At 50.8% G+C, this 21,896-nt stretch overlaps 1 protein-coding gene across 1 annotated transcript in view; it reads right to left on the reverse strand.

Annotated features, from left to right (window-relative positions):
* ca7 (carbonic anhydrase VII) overlaps nucleotides 1-21,896 on the reverse strand; it is a 44,880-nt gene that overhangs the window by 9,373 nt on the left and 13,611 nt on the right. Inside the window, 4 exon segments of the mRNA XM_038806216.1 lie at nucleotides 203-358; nucleotides 11,269-11,331; nucleotides 13,328-13,423; nucleotides 16,288-16,406. Coding sequence (XP_038662144.1) covers nucleotides 203-358; nucleotides 11,269-11,331; nucleotides 13,328-13,423; nucleotides 16,288-16,406 — 434 coding nt within the window.

Here is a 21,896-nt window from a genome sequence, read left to right on the forward strand (position 1 = left end):
GATGTATTTGGAGCAATTTTTATCTCAACTATTACCGGGTGTTGGACAAGGACAATTCATAAAACACAGGGGGAGGGGGCTGTGCTGGAGAGAGCGGAGAGGAAGGTCAAGCTGGGCGTCAAAACTTGGAACCGTGACTACCTGGAGCCTCAGAGATCATTCTGGTGGGTTTCAAACCCCTAGGATACAGGTGGTCACTCACCTGCTTCTCAGACACGAAAATGGGTTCCTTGAAGACAATCCACGTCACGCTCTCATGGAGTGGAGGGGTGGTCAGAGAGCCTGGGTACGTCCAGTAGTCCCTGCATTTTGGCAGCAAACACTGTGGGTCAAAGTCCTTGAACTGGGCCTTTGTTTCCTAACAGGAGATTAACACAGTTTCCATGTCAATAATGACCACCTCAGGTTGGAGAGAGGTCCAGCCTCATTAATGCAGCTCACTACTTATCAGATTAACAGCAACTATGCATAAGGAATAGGAACAGGCAGAGGCCATTCAGTCCCTCAAGCATGTCCTACCATTCAGCACCTTCTAGCTCAGTTCCACTTTCCTGTCTTATACCCATACACCGCCCCGCCCCCCCCCCCCCCCCCCCCCTTAGTGTCCAGAATGCTATCAATTGTAGTCATAGATACTCAGCAAATTTAACATAAGAACATAAGAACTAGGAGCAGGAGTAGGCCATCTGGCCCCTCGAGCCTGCTCCGCCATTCAATTAGATCATGGCTGATCTTTTGTGGACTCAGCTCCACTTTCCGGCCCGAACACCATAACCCTTAATCCCTTTATTCTTCAAAAAACTATCTATCTTTACCTTAAAAACATGTAATGAAGGAGCCTCAACTGCTTCACTGGGCAAGGAATTCCATAATTCACAACCCTTTGGGTGAAGAAGTTCCTCCTAAACTCAGTCCTAAATCTACTTCCCCTTATTTTGAGGTTATGCCCCCTAGTTCTGCTGTCACCCGCCAGTGGAAACAACCTGCCCGCATCTATCCTATCTATTCCCTTCATAATTTTAAATGTTTCTATAAGATCTCCCCTCATCCTTCTAGATTCCAACGAGTTCAGTCCCAGTCTACTCAACCTCTCCTCATAATCCAACCCCTTCAGCTCTGGGATTAACCTAGTGAATCTCCTCTGCACACCCTCCAGTGCCAGTACGTCCTTTCTCAAGTAAGGAGACCAAAACTGAACACAATACTCCAGGTGTGGCCGCACTAACATCTTATACAATTGCAACATAACCTCCCTAGTCTTAAACTCCATCCCTCTAGCAATGAAGGACAAAATTCCATTTGCCTTCTTAATTACCTGTTGCACTTGTAAACCAACATCTGCAGCAATCTGGGTTAGAAGCTTCCAAAGATTCATAATTCTCCTGAGTTGAAGAAACTTTTCCTCACCTGGATTCTAAATGGTCAAATCCTCAACCCGAGACTGACCCGGTGTTCCCGATTTCCCAGCCAGGGGAAACAATCTCTCAGCGTCTCCCCCAGGAAGCCCCTCCAGAATCTTCTATGTCTCAATGATGTCACCTCCCACTCTCTAAACTTCAGAGAACACACAGAGATCCAAATTGCTCGCTCCCCTCATAGTGCGACGCTCTCCCCCCACAATCAGTGCGCCGCTCTCCCCCCACAGTCAGTGCGACGCTCTCCCCCCACAGTCAGTGCGACGCTCTCCCCCCACAATCAGTGCGCCGCTCTCACCCCACAATCAGTGCGACGCTCTCCCCCCACAGTCAGTGCGACGCTCTCCCCCCACAGTCAGTGCGACGCTCTCCCCCCACAGTCAGTGCGACGCTCTCCCCCCACAGTCAGTGCGCCGCTCTCCCCCCACAGTCAGTGCGCCGCTCTCCCCCCCAGTCAGTGCGACGCTCTCCCCCCACAATCAGTGCGACGCTCTCCCCCCACAGTCAGTGCGCCGCTCTCCCCCCCAGTCAGTGCGCCGCTCTCCCCCCACAGTCAGTGCGCCGCTCTCCCCCCACAGTCAGTGCGACGCTCTCCCCCCCCCAGTCAGTGCGACGCTCTCCCCCCACAGTCAGTGCGCCGCTCTCCCCCCACAGTCAGTGCGCCGCTCTCCCCCCACAGTCAGTGCGACGCTCCCCCCACAATCAGTGCGACGCTCTCCCCCCACAGTCAGTGCGCCGCTCTCCCCCACAGTCAGTGCGCCGCTCTCCCCCCACAGTCAGTGCGACGCTCTCCCCCACAGTCAGTGCGACGCTCTCCCCCCACAGTCAGTGCGACGCTCTCCCCCCACAATCAGTGCGACGCTCTCCCCCCACAGTCAGTGCGACGCTCTCCCCCCACAATCAGTGCGACGCTCTCCCCCCACAGTCAGTGCGACGCTCTCACCCCACAGTCAGTGCGACGCTCTCCCCCCGCAGTCAGTGCGACGCTCTCCCCCCACAATCAGTGCGACGCTCTCCCCCCACAATCAGTGCGACGCTCTCCCCCCACAGTCAGTGCGCCGCTCTCCCCCCACAGTCAGTGCGACGCTCTCCCCCCCACAGTCAGTGCGACGCTCTCCCCCCACGGTCAGTGCGACGCTCTCCCCCCACAGTCAGTGCGACGCTCTCCCCCCACAGTCAGTGCGCCGCTCTCCCCCCACAGTCAGTGCGCCGCTCTCCCCCACAGTCAGTGCGCCGCTCTCCCCCCACAGTCAGTGCGACGCTCTCCCCCCACAGTCAGTGCGACGCTCTCCCCCCACAGTCAGTGCGACGCTCTCCCCCACAATCAGTGCGACGCTCTCCCCCCACAGTCAGTGCGACGCTCTCCCCCCACAGTCAGTGCGACGCTCTCCCCCCACAGTCAGTGCGCCGCTCTCCCCCCACAGTCAGTGCGACGCTCTCCCCCCCACAGTCAGTGCGACGCTCTCCCCCCACAATCAGTGCGCCGCTCTCCCCCCACAGTCAGTGCGACGCTCTCCCCCCACAGTCAGTGCGACGCTCTCCCCCCACAGTCAGTGCGCCGCTCTCCCCCCCACAGTCAGTGCGCCGCTCTCCCCCCACAGTCAGTGCGACGCTCTCCCCCACAGTCAGTGCGCCGCTCTCCCCCCACAGTCAGTGCGCCGCTCTCCCCCCACAGTCAGTGCGCCGCTCTCCCCCCACAGTCAGTGCGCCGCTCTCCCCCCACAGTCAGTGCGACGCTCTCCCCCCCACAGTCAGTGCGCCGCTCTCCCCCCACAGTCAGTGCGACGCTCTCCCCCCACAGTCAGTGCGACGCTCTCCCCCCCACAGTCAGTGCGCCGCTCTCCCCCCACAGTCAGTGCGACGCTCTCCCCCCACAGTCAGTGCGACGCTCTCCCCCCACAGTCAGTGCGACGCTCTCCCCCCACAGTCAGTGCGACGCTCTCCCCCCACAGTCAGTGCGACGTTCTCCCCCCACAGTCAGTGCGACGCTCTCCCCCCACAGTCAGTGCGACGCTCTCCCCCCACAGTCAGTGCGACGCTCTCCCCCCACAGTCAGTGCGCCGCTCTCCCCCCACAGTCAGTGCGCCGCTCTCCCCCCACAGTCAGTGCGCCGCTCTCCCCCCACAGTCAGTGCGACACTCTCCCCCCACAGTCAGTGCGCCGCTCTCCCCCCACAGTCAGTGCGCCGCTCTCCCCCACAGTCAGTGCGCTGCTCTCCCCTCACAGTCAGTGCGACGCTCTCCCCCACAGTCAGTGCGACGCTCTCCCCCCACAGTCAGTGCGACGCTCTCACCCCACAGTCAGTGCGACGCTCTCCCCCCACAGTCAGTGCGACGCTCTCCCCCCACAGTCAGTGCGCCGCTCTCCCCCCACAGTCAGTGCGCCGCTCTCCCCCCACAGTCAGTGCGCCGCTCTCCCCCCACAGTCAGTGCGACGCTCTCCCCCACAGTCAGTGCGACGCTCTCCCCCCCACAGTCAGTGCGACGCTCTCCCCCCACAGTCAGTGCGACGCTCTCCCCCACAGTCAGTGCGACGCTCTCCCCCCACAGTCAGTGCGACGCTCTCCCCCCACAGTCAGTGCGACGCTCTCCCCCCACAGTCAGTGCGACGCTCTCCCCCCACAGTCAGTGCGACGCTCTCCCCCCACAGTCAGTGCGACGCTCTCCCCCCACAGTCAGTGCGACGCTCTCCCCCCACAGTCAGTGCGACGCTCTCCCCCCACAGTCAGTGCGCCGCTCTCCCCCCACAATCAGTGCGACGCTCTCCCCCCACAGTCAGTGCGCCGCTCTCCCCCACAGTCAGTGCGACGCTCTCCCCCCACAGTCAGTGCGACTCTCTCCCCCCACAGTCAGTGCGACGCTCTCCCCCCACAGTCAGTGCGCCGCTCTCCCCCCACAATCAGTGCGACGCTCTCCCCCCCCAGTCAGTGCGACGCTCTCCCCCCACAGTCAGTGCGACGCTCTCCCCCCACAATCAGTGCGACGCTCTCCCCCCACAGTCAGTGCGCCGCTCTCCCCCCACAGTCAGTGCGACGCTCTCCCCCCACAGTCAGTGCGACGCTCTCCCCCCACAGTCAGTGCGCCGCTCTCCCCCCACAGTCAGTGCGACGCTCTCCCCCCACAATCTGTGTGTTGCAACCTGGGAACCCGGGTTCGAATTCCACCAGAACAGCTGGTGAAAAACGAATTTGATAACAATCTGGAATGAAAAGTCAATGATGACGATGAAACCATTGCCGATTGTGGAGACTGAACAAGTCAATAAATTCTCTCAATATAAAAAAGCTCTGTGTCTTGCTTTTATCCTATTAACAATCTGTGCCTCGTACTCCAGCTGTATTCTCACCGTCGCCCTGTGTAAATGTCAGCATGACTTCCTTACACTTGTACTCCGAGCATCTTGCAATACAGGGTCATCTAACAGTGTGCTGTACTTGCATCAAAAAGAGAAAAAAATGTCAGCTTCTATCTTTCTCCTTTTTAGTTCCGTTCTTGCTCACGACCTCTCACTACTGACATCAAAGTCACGGGTTTGAAAGCCACACTTTAGACCAATGCTCCAGCTCAGTATAATTGAGGAAGAGGTCATCTACTTGGGGCCAACACAACACTTCGAATAGCAGCAAAGACGTCTAGCCGAGACAGATTAACTGGTCATTTATCTCAATGTTTGCAGATCTTTCCTGTCAATTTCTCCTGCAATAATAATCACAGTGTTTCTTTGAACATTCATTGGTCGAACCCGAGTGTCGTTGGCAGGGTAACCATGACACCTGCTGAACTAAAGGCTTCCTTTGGTGCTGTTGGATTCTGTACTTTTACAGTCTTTATTATTGTCACAAGTAGGCTGACATTAACACTGCAATGAAGTTACTGTGAGAATCCCCTAGTTGCCACACTCCGGCGTCTGTTCGGGTACCCAGAGGGTGAATTCAGAATGTCCAAATTATCTAATAGCACGTCTTTCGGGACTTGTGGGAGGAAACCGGAGCACCCGGAGGAAACCCACGCAGACACGGGGAGAACGTGCAGACTCCGCACAGACAGTGACCCAAGCCAGGAATCGAACCTGGGACCCTGGTGCTCTGGAGCAGATGTGCTAACCACTGTGCTGTGTGCACTAGCCCAGAGTGCAGTCACACCATATCCTCTTAAACCCACCTTCCCCCACAACTCCACTTCTCTTTCTCGAGTCATAGAATCATGGAATTCACAGTGCAGAAGGAGGCCATTCAGCCCATCGAGTCTGCACTGGCCCTTGGAAAGATCACACCAATTAAGCCCACACCTTCAAACCATCCCTGTAACCCCACCTAACCTTTTTGGACACCAAGGGCAATTTATCATGGCCAATCCACCTAGCCTGCACATCTTTGGACTGTGGGAGGGAACCGGAGCACCCGGAGGCAACCCACCCAGACACTGGGAGAACGTGTAGACTCCACACAGACAGTGACCCAAGCTGGGAATCGAACCTGGAACTGCAAAGCAACTATGCTAACCACTGTGCTACCGTGCTGATCCTGATTCCTTCTGAACCCAAATCCCTGGACTTTGAAGTCCAGGAGTGACATCCTTCTTTTTCTCAGGATTGCCTTTGTAAGTGCAAAGTAGATTACCTTATATTTGCCTATATTGAAATCCATTTGCCACTATTTGCCCATTCACTTAATCCATCAATACCTTTCTGCTTCCATCCATATTGCTTACAATGTCACCCATCTTTGTGTCAGAGGCAAATTCGAATGTGGCTTTCTATCCCATCATCCACGTCGTGAATAAATACAGCAGATAGCCAAGAGCCTGACACAGGTACTGGCAGGAGGTTTCTGATGGGTGATGGATACAGATTGAATGGGGATAAAAGGGATAAATACTCAAAGGATATGAAGATGCCGAGGAGTGAGACTAACAATATTGCTCTGAAAGAGTTAGTACACATCCGATGGGCCAAATAACCTCCTTCTGTGCTGTAATAGCTATTCCAAGACAAAACAACTCCCATTCTGCCAATTAGAGTGCCTGCTCTATGTCCCAAGTTAGAAATTGAACCCACACTCTCTGGGTGGCCAATATAGTAACATAATTACTACCTTTTATTTTTGGATAAATTACACTGTAAACATCCAAAACCAAAGACCCTTTAATATATATATATATAGAACCATGAAAATATGTCAAGGGAACAGATCCTCAACAATCCTTTAGTTGTACAATACTCTGGTGCAGCCGCATTTGGAGTATTGCGTGCAATTCTGGTCGCCGCATTATAGGAAGGATGTGGAAGCATTGGAAAGGGTACAGAGGAGATTTACCAGGATGTTGCCTGGTATGGAGGGAAGATCTTATGAGGGAAGGCTGAGGGACTTGAGGCTGTTTTCGTTAGAGAGAAGAAGGTTAAGAGGTGACTTAATTGAGGCATACAAGATGATCAGAGGATTAGATAGGGTGGACAGTGAGAGCCTTTTTCCTCGGATGGTGATGTCTAGCACGAGAGGACATAGCTTTAAATTGAGGGGAGATAGATATAGGACAGATGTCAGAGGTAGGTTCTTTACTCAGAGAGTAGTAAGGGCGTGGAATGCCCTGCCTGCAACAGTAGTGGATTCACCAACACTAAACGCATTCCAATGGTCATTGGATAGACATATGGACGATAAGGGAATAGTGTAGAGGGACTTTAGAGGGGTTTCACAGGTCGGCGCAACATTGAGGGCCGAAGGGCCTGTACTGCGCTGTAATGTTCTATGTTCTTTTTTTAAAAATAATTTTATTGGAATTTTTTGAAAAATATATATCAACAAAACAATAATAACAATAACAATAATAATAATAAACACCCCCCCCGGCACCCGTAACAACGCATATAACAACCCCCCCCCCCCCCCGCCCCACCCCCCCAACAATCAACAGAATAAATTAATAAGCAAATTAACTTAAACACTATCCCCCTAAACCCCCCATCCTTTCCCCCCCTTTTCCCCCCTTTCCCTCCTCTCTCTCCCCCCTCCCCCTCCTTTCCCCCCCTTCCCCCTCCTTTCCCCCCCTTCCCCCGACGCCTCCCCACCTCCTGCATCACCTGGTAGATGTCAGACACCTTCCCATCCCCAACCCACCCCCCCGAAAGCACCCAATCCCTTACCCCCCGCGGGGGCAGCAAAGGGAACCCCTCCACCTGTCGCCTAGCAAACGCCTTGACCTGAAGGTACCTGAACATATTCCCCGGGGGGGGGGGGAGCTCAAACTTCTCCTCCAGTTCACCAAGGCTCGCGAACCTCCCGTCAATAAACAGGTCTCCCAACTTCCTGATGTCCGCCCTGTGCGACCCCAGGAACCCGCCATCCATGTTCCCTGGGACAAACCGGTGGTTCCCCGCAGCGGGGCCTCCACCGAGCCCCCCACTTCCCCCGTGTCGCCTCCACTGCCCCCAAATTTTGAGGGTGGCCGCCACCACTGGGCCAGTGGTGTACCTCGTTGGAGGGAGCGGCAGCGGCACCGTTACCAGTGCCTTCAGGCTCGTACCTCCGCAGGACGCCATCTCCAACCGCTTCCATGCTGCCCCCTCCCCCTCCATTACCCACTTGCGTACCATCGAGACATTAGCCGCCCAATAGTACCCAGAGAGGCTGGGCAGCGCCAGCCCCCCTCTATCCCTGCCCCGCTCCAAAAAGACCCTCCTTACCCTCGCCCAAACAAATCCCAGAATGCTGCTGTTCACCCTCCTAAAAAAGGCCCTCGGAATGAAAATGGGGAGGCACTGAAACAAAAACAAAATCCTCGGGGGCACCGTCATTTTAACGTACTGTACTCTGCTCGCCAACGACAACGGCAGCATGTCCCACCTTTTAAATTCCTCCTCCATCTGCTCCACCAACCTAGTAAAATTGAGCTTGTGCAGAGTCCCCCAGCTCCTAGCCACCTGAACCCCCAGGTACCTAAAACTCCTCACCGCCCTCTTTAGCGGGAGCCGACCAATCCCTTCCTCCTGATCTCCCGGGTGTACAACAAACAGCTTACTCTTGCCCAGGTTCAATTTATATCCCGAGAAACTCCCAAACTCAGCAAGAATTCCCCCCACCGGGTCTGCTACATACAACAGCAAGTCGTCCGCATGCAGCGACACCCGGTGCTCCTCCCCACCTCGCACCAAACCCCTCCACCTCCCCGACTCCCTGAGTGCCATGGCAAGAGGCTCAATTGCCAGCGCAAAAAGCAAGGGGGACAGGGGGCACCCCTGCCTCGTCTCACGGTGGAGCCTGAAGTACTCGGACCTCCTCCCATTTGTCGCTACACTCGCCATCGGGGTCTCGTACAGCAACCTCACCCATTTAATAAACCCCACCCCAAACCCGAACCTCTCCAACACCTCCCACAAGTACCCCACTCAACCCTGTCAAAGGCCTTCTCCGCATCCAATGCCACCACAATCTCCACCTCTCCTTCTGCTGCCGGCACCATTATCACATTTAGCAGCCTTCACACGTTAGTGTTCAGCTGCCTACCCTTCACAAAACCCCTCTGATCTTCACGTATCACCCCCGGCACACAGTCCTCTATTCTAGTGGCCAATATCTTCGCCGGCAACTTGGCGTCTACATTCAGCAGCGAAATCGGCCTGTATGAACCGCACTGCAAGGGGTCCTTATCACGCTTCAGGATCAGAACACCCCCCTCCCATACCAAGTTAAAGGTCCTGACCAACAGGGGGCCCAGCAGGTCCGCATATTTCTTATAAAATTCAACCGGGAACCCATCCGGTCCCGGCGCCTTCCCGGACTGCATGTGGCCAATCCCACTGACCCACTCCTCCAACTCGATCGGCGCCCCCAGTCCCTCCACCTGCTCCTCCTGCACCCTTGGAAATCGCAGCCTGTCCAAAAAACTCTCCATTCCCCCTCCCACCGCCGGCGGCATAATGTTCTATGTTCTATGTTCAACGAATGTGGAGAGCAAATTACTTATCCCCTGATTATTTGCAAACCCATAATGAAAAATCAGATTGAAAAAAACAATAGATAAAACCTTGGGGTGGTGATGGACGTCTTGGCCACCAGCTAGAGAACCAGCAACTGCCCCCTGTAGTCTCTTTTCGCGGAAGCCAAAGTGCCAACCAGATAGTTAACAGGCCATCGGCGAGCCTTCTCCCACGGCAGGGTCCCAGGAGCGGAGGTCCCACCTGCCAAGAGCCTCCACGGTCAGTCACAGGTTGGCGGCACTTCTACATTCACCAGTGCAACTGGGGAGAAGGTGGCCGCTGCCGGTACTACACCCATCCGGGCCCTCAGTTTGAAGAGGGACCCAGGCAGGAGTCAGTGATGGCAAGAAGGGAATTTGTGGAAGAGGGTTGCAGGGAAAGTGGGCGGCAGTAAAGGCAAGGTGGTGGCTCTCAGCGGCTCCCCCTTCCTAATGTTGAACCCCTCGATCAGGCACTGAGGGTCTTGGAATGAGGGACATCCCTCCCCAACCCCCGGGGTCCACGAACAAACCGGTCAGGATTTGCGGTTTGCTTGTCGTGCTCCCTGCATGGAAAACTCCTGTCCGCTGGCTCAATCATTCCAACGCTCTCAGTGGAACTCTCTCCTTGGGCATCACAGTGGTTAGCACTATGGCTTCACCGCGCCAGGCTCCCAGGTTCGATTCCCGGATTGGGTCACTGTCTGTGCGGAGTCTGCACGTTCTCCCCGTGTCTGTGTGGGTTTCCTCCGGGCAACTTCATTGCAGTGTTAATGTAAACCTACTAGTGACAATAAAGATTATATCTTCTGTGCTGTACTATTCTATGTTCTATGTTCTGTAAACTCGATTCTATCATAAACTTTGCTGCCTGCATCGTAACTAATCCTTGTGCTCATTGTCCTCATTAAATATTCTCATCTTCATTTTCACATCGCTACATAGCTTCTCCCCTCCCCTTCTCTATCCCTACATCCCTCCGAGATCTCTGCGTCCCTCCAATTCTGGCCTCTTGATTTGCGTCAGTCACCATTGGGACCGGTCCTTCAGCTGCCTGAGCTCCAAGCTCTGAAATTCCCTCTCTAATCCCCTCTACCCTTCTCTGTGATGAGATGTTTCTTAAAACTTACCAAAGTTGCTAAAGTTTTATTCAGCTGTACCAATGCCAATTTGTATATGATGTGGAGATGCCGGCGTTGGTCTGGGGTGAACACAGTAAGAAGTCTTACAGCACCAGGTTAAAGTCCAACAGGTTTGTTTCAAACACTAGCTTTCGGAGCACTGCTCCTTCCTCAGGTGAATGAAGAGGTAAGCGGAAGGAGCAGAGCTCCGAAAGCTAGTGTTTGAAACAAATATTTTGGACTTTAACCTGGTGTTGTAAGACTTCTTAATTTGTATATCAGTGCACCTGTGAAGCTTGGGGCATTTTACTACATTAAGGAGGCTATATAAATGCAAGCTGTTGTTGTTGAGAAACTAAACATCCCAAAGGCATGGATTCACCACAAATGTATTTAACTTTTGGGCTCCAACACAGCCCGTTATTTGGTGCACGCAATAAACATCCAGAAAATCTGTTAAGATTGTTCTCAAATCCCAACCCGTTCAGGAACGTCCTTTGGGGAAGGAAACCTCCGGCCAGTTGGTCAGTTTCTCTGCTGAGTTTCATATTCTGTGGCTGACTCAATGAAGTGGCCCAACAATCCATTCTTTTAAAGTTATTGGTACTAATAACAGCACCAGCACTTTTTTTTTGCGGCAATTCGAGTCAGGGAATAAACAAATGGGCAGAGAAAGCATCAATTAGTGTCAACACGGGTGAAACAGACTGAAAGCTGCTCTTCGGGTAGATGGACCGGCTCTCTTTACATATCCGTAACTCTCTAAACGTCCTTTCTTACCTTGAATTTAACCATGTACAAGGCATCTGTTAATCTGTGCAGGTTGGCATGCTTATCTCCAGTCTGAAAGTGAGGACATTTCAAAATATGACTAGATTAGATTGGTTAAGAGTATCGTGATAGAATTACACGTCATTCAGAGCTCAGAAGCTGCCCATTCGGCCCTACGGGTCCATGCTGGTGTTAATGCTCCAAGAGAGACTCCTCCCACCCTCTTCATTGATCCTATCAGCAAATCCCTCTGTTCCTTTCTCCCTCTTCTGTCTATCCAATTACCCCTTAAATGCCTCTCTTATCTTACTGGTTTCAACCACTCCCGGCGAAGAACGTTTCACATTCCCGTCACTCTCCGGGTAAAGATGTTTCTCCTGAATTCCCTCCTGAATTTGTTGGTGATGATCTTATATTTACAGCCCAGAATTTTTGGTCGTCTCTACAAATGTAAACACCTCTGCATCCACACTATCAAACCACATCGGAATTTTAAAGATCTCTACCAGTTCACCCCTCGCTTTCACTTTTCTGGTGAAAATAACCGTGGCTCGATACATCTTTTCCAGTTATTATAAATCACATATGGTTCCCCTGCTGCTTTCACCATGGCAACGCCTTGGCCAACCAAAGTCCATTTGCCAACAAATCAGCACTCTTCCCTTACAGTGTAAATTGTTGTAAAATTTGGCATTCCTGCATTTGTCCCAATGAGTGAAAATACTTTGGCAACAAGTCTCTCTCCAGCATAGCTCTGCTATCATTGTTGTCAATCATTTTTTGCACCCTCCCGTGTCTCCATATCCTTCTCATTTCAGATTAATCTATGAGTTGGACGACAGGGATAGAATAAATAAACTTGTAACCTGGAAACACTGGTATATACTGTAGAACAATAAAGGCATTGATCCCAAGCACGAAGTCCAGGCTGATGATGCCAGTACTGAACCTTACAGATGAGATGCTAAATCATCGGTGGTCAATGTCTTAATAATTATATTTTTAATGTTTATTGGCAGTCACAATGTTAAATAGCTAATTTGTGGGCAGCACGGTAGCATAGTGGTTAGCACAATTGCTTCACAGCTCCAGGGTCCCAGGTTCGATTCCGGCTTGGGTCACTGTCTGTGTGGAGTCTGCACATCCTCCCCGTGTGTGCGTGGGTTTCCTCCGGGTGCTCCGGTTTCCTCCCACAGTCCAAAGATGTGCAGATTAGGTGGATTGGCCATGATAAATTGCCGCTAGTGTCCAAAATTGCCCTTAGTGTTGGGTGGGGTTACTGGGTTATGGGGATAGGGTGGTGGTGTTGACCTTGGGGAGGGTGCTCTTTCCAAGAGTCGGTGCAGACTCGATGGGCCGAATGGCCTCCTTCTGCACTGTAAATTCTATGATAATGGATATTTGTACACCTAGAAGCGGGGATAGCTGGGACACTGGGAGCCAGAGTATTGTCGACCGTAACCAAGTCAGTGAACTCTCTCCAGAAACACTAAGAAGTCTGACAACACCAGGTTAAAGTCCAACAGGTTTGTTTCAAACACTAGCTTTCGGAGCGCAGCTCCTTCCTCAGGTGAATCTCCACATCATCTCTCCAGAAAAGAAAGTTTTAACTCCACCCACTGGCGTAGATCTGATCAGGGACTACCGTTCCCTCGTGGGGATATTAAAAAGGTTTTATGGCATTATTTCAAAGAGCAGGGCAGTTCTGCCAGAATCCTGGCCAATATTTATCCCTCGACCAACATTACCGAAACAACCAACATCGCCAAACCAGATGATTTTGTTGTTGCTGTTTGCGGGCTCTTGCTGTGTTTACTGCATTGTAACAAAATCACAACTGGCTGGAAGTGCTTGGGGACAATCTGGGGTCGTACCCGGCCTAAACGCCAATGACTTCTCGTTTAATTTTACGACAATGTTTGTGACAGATCTGAGCTTTTATTTGTCAGCCGTAGCTGGAGAGAGTGCCGGACCACTCAATCCTTTTTGCCTTCCTCGTGACGAAATTCAAATCAGGTCACAACAAATTTCTCCTTTCTCACCATTAACTTTGAAGAAACAAACTTACCTCCAGGAAAACAGCCACCACAGCCAGTCCATCATGTGACCCCGCTGCCTCGCCAAAGGTATTGTACTTAGTGGAGTTCCAGTGAACCAGGTGAAGCTGGAACAGCAGGAAGAAGAAAGAATGATCATCGCAAGTTTGGGAGGACCAAGGACATCAGCTATCAGCAAACAGAGTCTATTTAAACTATTTCTCCGCAAATACCAACGAACTACAGCAAATAGAACACATGAGCAATACTACAGCAGTACCTTCCGATAAATGCAGGATTATTTCTCCAGCAAACTGCACTGAGTTTGGGGGGGGGGGGGGGGGGGGGGGGGGGGATCGTTGCTTATTACAGATGTGAAATTAATCCCAGTTACTACCGGCCGCGTGATCGACAGGGGAATTAACTAATCATTTCAACTCTGATTTCACTACATGCACCGACTAAATTAATCCCAGTTTGAAGCATTTCAGATACCAGGATAGGCTAAAAGAGTGGGACTTTGTCCTTCAGGAAAAACCGTAAGCGTGGGAGAAATTTGACAGCGGATTACGTGACGATGAAGAAATGGTTTGTGTTGGAGTCGATAGTTTGTTCTAATTAAATAGGTTAGTGAGGACCAGGGGCAACAAGGTGACCTTGTAGCATTGTGGATAGCACAATGGCTTCACAGCTCCAGGGTCCCAGGTTCGATTCCGGCTTGGGTCGCTGTCTGTGCGGAGTCTGCACGTCCTCCCCGTGTCTGTGTGGGTTTCCTCCGGGTGCTCCGGTTTCCTCCCACAGTCCAAAGATGTGCAGGTTAGGTGGATTGGCCATGATAAATTGCCCTTAGTGTCCAAAATTGCCCTTAGTGTTGGGTGGGGTTACTGGGTTATGGGGATAGGGTGGAGGTGTTGACCTTGGGTAGGGTGTTCTTTACAAGAGCCGGTGCAGACTCGATGGGCTGAATGGCCTCCTTCTGCACTGTAAATTCTGTAAAAAATGAATTTTTTTTTTCATTTTTCAAATTCTATGAAAAAGATTGAGGTTCCATTTCCTGGAGAATAGTGAATCTCTGGAACTGGTTGATAAAAGCCAATTACAGCAGATGCTGGAATCTAAAACTAAAACCGAGAATGCTGGACAGTCTCAGCAGCTCTGACAGCATCTGTGGAGAGAGAAGGGAGCTCACATTTCGAGTCTGCATGACTCTTTGTCAAAGCCCTGGAACAGGCTGTTAGCTCATTTCGTGGACGTCAATTCACTAAATCCCGACAAGCCCGTGAGCTGGACCAGTTCCTTTTTACACAAGACGCCGGTTACAACAGGGAAGGATCACGAGTTTTGATCATCGAAAAACAGGGGGAAGTGGGAGGGAGTCAAATCGGAATTTCTCTGAATTTTCTTCACGTCAAAATTGGGACGAAAGATTTTTCTCTTTACATTGCCTCTCCCGGGAAATCATGTGATTCCAGATGGGATGGGGTAGTGTATATTGCAATGCACAATTTGGGAGCACAAATGTTGTGGAACATTTCTTCTCTGTCGCGGCGTGTCTGAATTTATTTGGAAGGAATCCAAAAATACACGAGTATATCCAAAAATGCCATACATTCAGTTGAAGATAGGCCCATAAAACAGGCCAATGTAGAAATTCACTTGTGAATTGATGACTGAACCACAGATTTCCCAGGGCATCTCGCTAATATTCATTGAAATTAAAACCAACGAGGATTTGAAACTGGTATTCTAGGCTCCAAACCTCTTACACTACATTGTGCAAGTTGAAATGAAAATGAAAATCGCTTATTGTCACGAGTAGGCTTCAATGAAGTTACTGTGAAAAGCCCCTAGTCGCCACATTCCGCCGCCTGTCGGGGAGGCTGGTACGGGAATCGAACCGTGCTGCTGGCCTGCTTGAAAAGCCAGCGATTTAGCCAAGTGAGCTAAACCAGCCCCATAACAGTCCTTTCACATTAGCTCTCATGGCTTAGCGCACGACTCAATTACCTTGAGCGGCCAGAGTTCTCCGGTCGTTGGCGTTATCTTTTCCCGTTGGCAGCGCACCCCCGCTCGTGGATTGCCCGGCGGTGTGGGGCGGCTTCAATGGGGAATCCCATTGACAAGCGGCGGGAAGACAGATTAAGCCCCGCCAGGAAGGGAGAATCCCGCCTCCAGCGAATGGCGCATCATCCCGAAACACGCGACTGGGGGACGGAAAATCCCGCCCACCATCGGGTTGGAAATGTTACCCTGGGTTAAAGAGTAACCGGATGGTGTTTTCCTCTCTCACCTCGAGGCAGAAAGTGTCAAGTTACCATTGACCTCAGTGCCCCTTAAATTAAATAGAGATCAAACCTGGGCCATCCATTCCAGCTCGATGCCCTGTGACCCGAATTAGACAAGCTGTTCGGGACATCAGGTAAAAGCAAGGGTTGCTAGCAGAGAGGGGGTTGCAGGCTCAATATCTGCCATTACTGATCATCCTGGCTAATGCATGAAGATTGGTCCCTAGTCCCCACTCCCTGCACCACCGACACACAGTGGCAGCCACGTGCACCATCTACAAGATGCACTGCAGAAACTCACCAAGGATCCTTAGGCAGCACCTTCCAAACCCACCACCACTCCCATCTAGAAGGACAAGGGCAGCAGACACAGATGGAAACATCACCACCTGGGAAGCTTCCTCCCCAAGACGCACGCCGCCCTGACTTGGAAATACAACGTCGTTCTTTAACGGTGTGAAACCCTGGAATGCCCGCCCCTAATGGCCCTGTGGGTGTGCCTGCACCTCAGGGAACGCAACAGTTCAAATTCTCAGGGGCAATTGGCAATGCCAACAACACCCACATCCCATAAACAAACAAGAAATGAAATTGGAGGGGGAAAGAGTGAGCAAGAAGACTGAACCCTAAAAAGGAGTCAGCCCCTTCAGGCACAATGATCTCATCGCCGACGATCATTACCCGATTGAAGAAACGTTTTTGCTTACCTCGCCGGGGTAGGACTTGCCATCGACAGTATGCTCGGATCCTTGACTGCCTCTCTGTCCCCAGTGAAAATGGAACTGTTTCAGTTTATAGGGATTCTCCAGGGGGCCACCACTGACCACTGCAGGATGGTGAATAGGGTTTCAATGTTAGAACCAGATCAGGAAAGCCATTAATTATCATACAACAACAACTTGTCATTGTACAGCACCTTTACCATAGTCAAGTTTCCCCGAGATGCTTCACCGACGCTTTAATCAATAAGAACCGTCACCAAGCTGCACGAGGTGAAATTAACAATAATAATAATAATCACTTATTGTCACATGTAGGCTTCAATGAAGTTACTGTGAAAAGCCCCTAGTCACCACATTCCGACGCCTGTTTGGGGAGGCTGGTACGGGAATTGAACCTGCGTTGCTGGCCATTACAAGCCAGCTGTTTAGCCCACTGAGCTGTGCCAGCCCCTGATTAGGACAGATAATTTGTATTCAAAGAGCTAGCACAGGCACGATGGGCCGAGTGAGTGGCCCACTTCTGTGCTATATTATTTGACCCTGTCTATGCATTGAGGGGCTGATTAGCTCAGATGGATGGATGGTCAGCGTGTGGTTCAGAACAGGGCCAGCAGCAGCGTGACTTTTATTCCTGCTCCGGCTGAGATAGCCTTGGTACCTGCCGCTTCCCTCTGCCCGGGAGAGGAAGGCGATGGCAAAACCACCACTGCCAACATCGGCCCGGGAAGCATCAACAGATAATGAGGCCAAGGAGCTGCCTCTGGACGGAGCATGTGCGCTATGAAGCGGCCAGAAGCTTGCTCAGAGAGAGAGAGTTAGGTTTCAAGGAGCAAGGGAACGAGGGGGAAAAGAATTCAAGAACTGTTGGCCTTGGCGGCTAAAAGACAGCGAGGAGCAATTAAAAATCAGGATACCCATAAAGTGGGGAATTCAGGTCACAGCACAGAGCAAGGATGTCCATCGTGCCCACTCCATCCAGAGTCCATCGTGGGTTTATTACACATCAGTGGTTCCTTTCTTACCCACCCTCTGCTCCCATCCGCCACCTCACTTGCTGATTATTTAAAACCAGGTCCATTCATATACCAAGAATCAAATAAACGAGCAGTGTTGTTAATCACTCCATAATCCTTAACCTTGCACACCAGATATCCGGAGTCAGCTCTTTTTAAAAAAATAAAGCTCCCCATTGATTCAAACACTTTCTCCAGCGGTTTGTCTGGGCAGGAGTTAGACAGAACGGGGAAAGAGGCGATGAATTCTCTCCCGCTGCAGTTGTCAGGCCTGTTTAAATTCAGGAGCAAGAATAACAGGGCCGGATAGAGGGGCTCTGGGGCTAGAGCAGCTTAGATTCACTAGAATGATACAGGGTTAAATTAAGGGGAATCAGATCTGCTAGAATTTGCGGGGTCGAATGGCCTCATCCTTTTCCTCCCTTGCTAGAATGCTGAAGGAAATCAGCCAGAATAGGTCCCCCCCCACACCCTTAATGAAACTGGTACAAGAGAGTTCCACTGAATAATTTACACACATCAAAAGCCAAGTTGACAGAAGTCTCATTTCGGTAATTTGATTCGCCCAGTGGCCCACGATCTCATTGCTAATTTTACTGGGTCCTCAGAAACAAAGTGCTGCACTTTTTAAAGAAATATTCCATTGCTGCCATGAACATGCTAATCAGGTAGACTTTGGATTCAACAACTTGTATTTATAGAACGCCTTAAACGATTGCCCTGTTCGAGCCGGTGGCTAAAGCTTGGTCATGGAGGAAGGCTTAAAGGCCAGTATAGGGGACGAAAGGGAGGTAACAAGGTGGAAAGATTTAGAGAGGGGATTTCAGACCCTATGGTCCAGGAAGCTGAAAGCATCGGCGCTAACGAAACAATGTAAATAGTGGCGAACACCGAGCCAAACGAGGGGGGGGGGGGGGGGTCGCAGGTACCGCAACGTTGTGGGGCTGGAGGATATTACAGAGATAGGGAGGGGCGAGGCCATGGAGGGATTTGAAAACGAGGCTGATAATTTTAAAACCGAGGTGTCGATGAACCAGATCCAATGTAGGTCATTCAGCTCGAGGTTGGACGATGACGAAATCTGGGACAGGTTAGCAGCAGTGTGAGCACCAGGCTGGATAATGAGGACCGAGTGGGATTATTTTCTTTAGGGCTGAACTGGGATGCGTGAATTAAACACAGGCGCCCCTGTGAAATAGTAGCCCGTGCAGATAAAACTCTGCCATTCATTATCACATTTGATCAATCAAACTCAAATGCTCGCTTTGGAATTCAAACTGAGCGAACAAGATTCACTGCATCTTAACCCTTTAGAAAAGGCTGGCATCCAGGTACAGCAGCAAACTAGGACAGCTAATAGATTATCATTTATTGCGAGGAAGATTGAATACAAGAGTAGGGAGGTTATGCTTCAGTTGGACAGGACATTGGTTAGACCACGTCTGGAGTATGGTATTGGCCTCCTTATTTAAGGAAAGAATCAAATTGTGTTAGGAGCAGTTCAGGGAAGGTTTGCCAGAATAATACCAGGGCTGGGCGGGTTGATTTACGAGGAAAGGTTGGAGAGATTAGGTTTGTATCCATTTGGAATTTAGAAGAGTACGAGGCAACTTGATTACAACCTTTAAGACCCTGAGGGGTATAGGCAGGGTGGGTGTGGAGAGGGTGTTTCCTCTTGCGGGAGAATCTAGAACTAGGAGTCACTGTTTAAAAATAGAGGGTCGCTCATTTAAGACAGATAAGAAGAAGCGTCCTCTTTCCGAGGCTCGAGAGTTTCTGGAACTCTCTTCCATCAAAAGCAATGGAAACAGAGTCTTTCAATGTTTTAAGGCAGAGCTAGATAGATTCTTGATTAACAAGGGGGGTGAAAGGTTATCGGGGGAGGTAGGAATGCCGGTGTGAGGTGACAATCAGAGCAGCCGTGATATTATTGAGGGGCTGAGTGGCCTACTCCTCATTCATATGTTCCTAACCCTTGAGGATCTAATTATGTCATCAAATGAAAATCAATTCCCCATCCGCCCGCCAATTACCTTCGCCCCTCTTCATCACCACGGTTCAGCCTATTGCTGGAAAGACCTCTCCTGCCCCCCCGGTCATTGGACAGGTGAGATTTGTACAGCAAAGGTCAGCAATTCGGCAATGGACGGCATCACAATTCTCGTCTTCCTCTGACAGCCACACCTAACAGCTTGTTTTCCAACTGGGTCACTGAGCCTTCCAAAGGGGCAGTGGAGATAGGGGGCGGCACGTGGCACAGTGGTTAGCATTGCTGCCTACGGCGCTGAGGACCCGGGTTCGAATTCCGGCCCTGGGTCACAGTCCGTGTGGACTTTGCACATTCTCCCGTGGATCTGCGTGGGTTTCACCCTCACAACCCAAAGATGTGCAGGGTAGGTGGATTGGCCACGCTAAATTGCCCCTTAATTGGAAAATAAAATTGGGTACTCTAAATTTATTTTACAGAAAGCAATGGAGATGGGAAATGCCAACACACAGCCCTTCTGAACTACTTATTGTAATCCCTATTTCTCCAGAAGGGACTAATGCAATAATAATAATAATCTTTATTGTCACAAGTAGGCTCAGGTTAACACTGCAATGAAAAGCCCCTAGTTGCCACACTCTGGCGCCTGTTCGGGTACACAGAGGGGGAATTCAGAATGTCCAATTCACCAAACAGCACGTCTTTCGGGACTTGTGGGAGGAAACCGGAGCACCCGGAGGAAACCCACGCAGACACGGGGAGAACGGACAGACTCCGCACAGACACTGGCCCAAGTCGGGAATCGAACCTGGGACCCCGGTGCTGTTTTGACAGGCTCGAGCCAAAGAATTGCACACCAGTATAGAGGTTACTGGGATAGCAATTCAGAGACTGGGAGAGGAAGAAGGCCATCATTAAATAGTGTCATCCCGGAGTTGCCAACTCTCCCAAACTGACCTGAAGTTCCTAGGGAATAATAGATTCGTCACCAAAGATAGTCGTGGGCAAACCCCCCCAGGAGGAAACTCACATTAGAAAACGTAAAACATTTGTTGTTTTTTTTGTTATTTGATAAGTTTAATGGAGAGAGGGTAAAAGGAGAGTTTCAGGCGCTCAAAGAAACAGCCAAGGAAAGCTCACTTTCGATTGGCTGCAGGAAAGGCAAGGATTGTCATGTAAAGCAAACAAGGAGGAACAGGCGGCCGCAGGGTGATGAACTATCTGAGAAATGATTTGTTGTCAGGACATGACTCCGGATCCACCCTAAAATCTCAACCTGTCCTTTTGGCTGAATGAGTTGATCTGGATCAGGCCAACAGCCCAGCGCACTCCCTCAGTGCTGCCCTCCTTACACCAAACAGTGTGACGCCCCCCCTGGGACTAACAACCTCAGTGATGCTATAAAAAAAGTCTCCGGAGCGGGACTCGAACCCAGGACCTCCTGACTCAGAGAAAAAAGTACTACCCACTGAGCTACAGCTGCCGGACATTAGAATTTATTTTCTACTGGCGTAGAGTCTGTCTCTGCTTCCCGAGCCGCTTATTGTGCTCGCTCAAGTCATAAACAAAGAGCAATGCAAAGTCCTTTCGTGTAGCTTCCTGTTCTCTGCTCAGCTGTGTTGCTCCATCCCCACAATGATAACCCACAACCTCAGTCCTGTAATTTGCCACTGCATTTAGCAGTGCTCATTTGGCTCAACCAAGTTGAGTGAGCAACAGATTAAAACCCAAGACAAGAGATGGAAAGGATGTCAGACCTCCCACTTCACTTCTTATATCACTTGAAGTTTTTAATTAAACTCAGACATGTAACAACCACACATGATGAGAGTTTATCCTTAAAGTGGCTTCCAATTACCTGGGACTGCGTGTCTACTGCTATTTTCACCACCTCCCTTCGTCACTGAAAGTAATAAGGCATGTTTTAGGATGACAAAAGCACACAGACGAGGAGCATTATATACTAATACAATCGGAGCCACGTCTCCTGGGCTTTAAGGCAAGGGATGTATCACAAATCAATGGCGGCAGCTTGAATAGTGTGTGTATACGTGTAGATCTGCCTCATTAAGACCCACTCCCTCCATCACCGACGCACAGTGACTGCTGTGTGCACCATCGACAAGAGGCACTGCAGCGACTCGCCAAGGGTCCTTAGACAGCACCTTCCAACGCCATGACCTCTACCCACCTGGAAGGACAAGACCAGCAGGAGCATGGGAACTCCATCCCAGTAACGTGATTGCAGTTTTGAAATCTTAGATTTGCAGAAAAAGATTATAGCTCATTTATCAAGAGAACGATACTCCATGTCAGTTGTGGCCTTGACTGTGTAATATATGATGCTGCCATTTCGAAATAAATAATTAACTGGCAAAAGATTGCAGGAAATGATTTAACCCTTTCAACACCACATGCTGCATCCTGGACCCATCATTTATAAATAAAATAAATAAATAATCTTTGCTGTCACAAGTAGGCTTACATTAACACTGCAATGAAGTTACTGTGAAAAGCCCCTAGTCGCCACATTCCGGCGCCTGTTCAGGTACACAGAGGGAGAATTCAGAATGTCCAATTCATCTAACAGCACA

This window comes from Scyliorhinus canicula, chromosome 9 (genome assembly GCF_902713615.1).
Source record: "Scyliorhinus canicula chromosome 9, sScyCan1.1, whole genome shotgun sequence".
In the NCBI taxonomy this organism is placed as follows: Eukaryota; Metazoa; Chordata; class Chondrichthyes; order Carcharhiniformes; family Scyliorhinidae; genus Scyliorhinus; species Scyliorhinus canicula.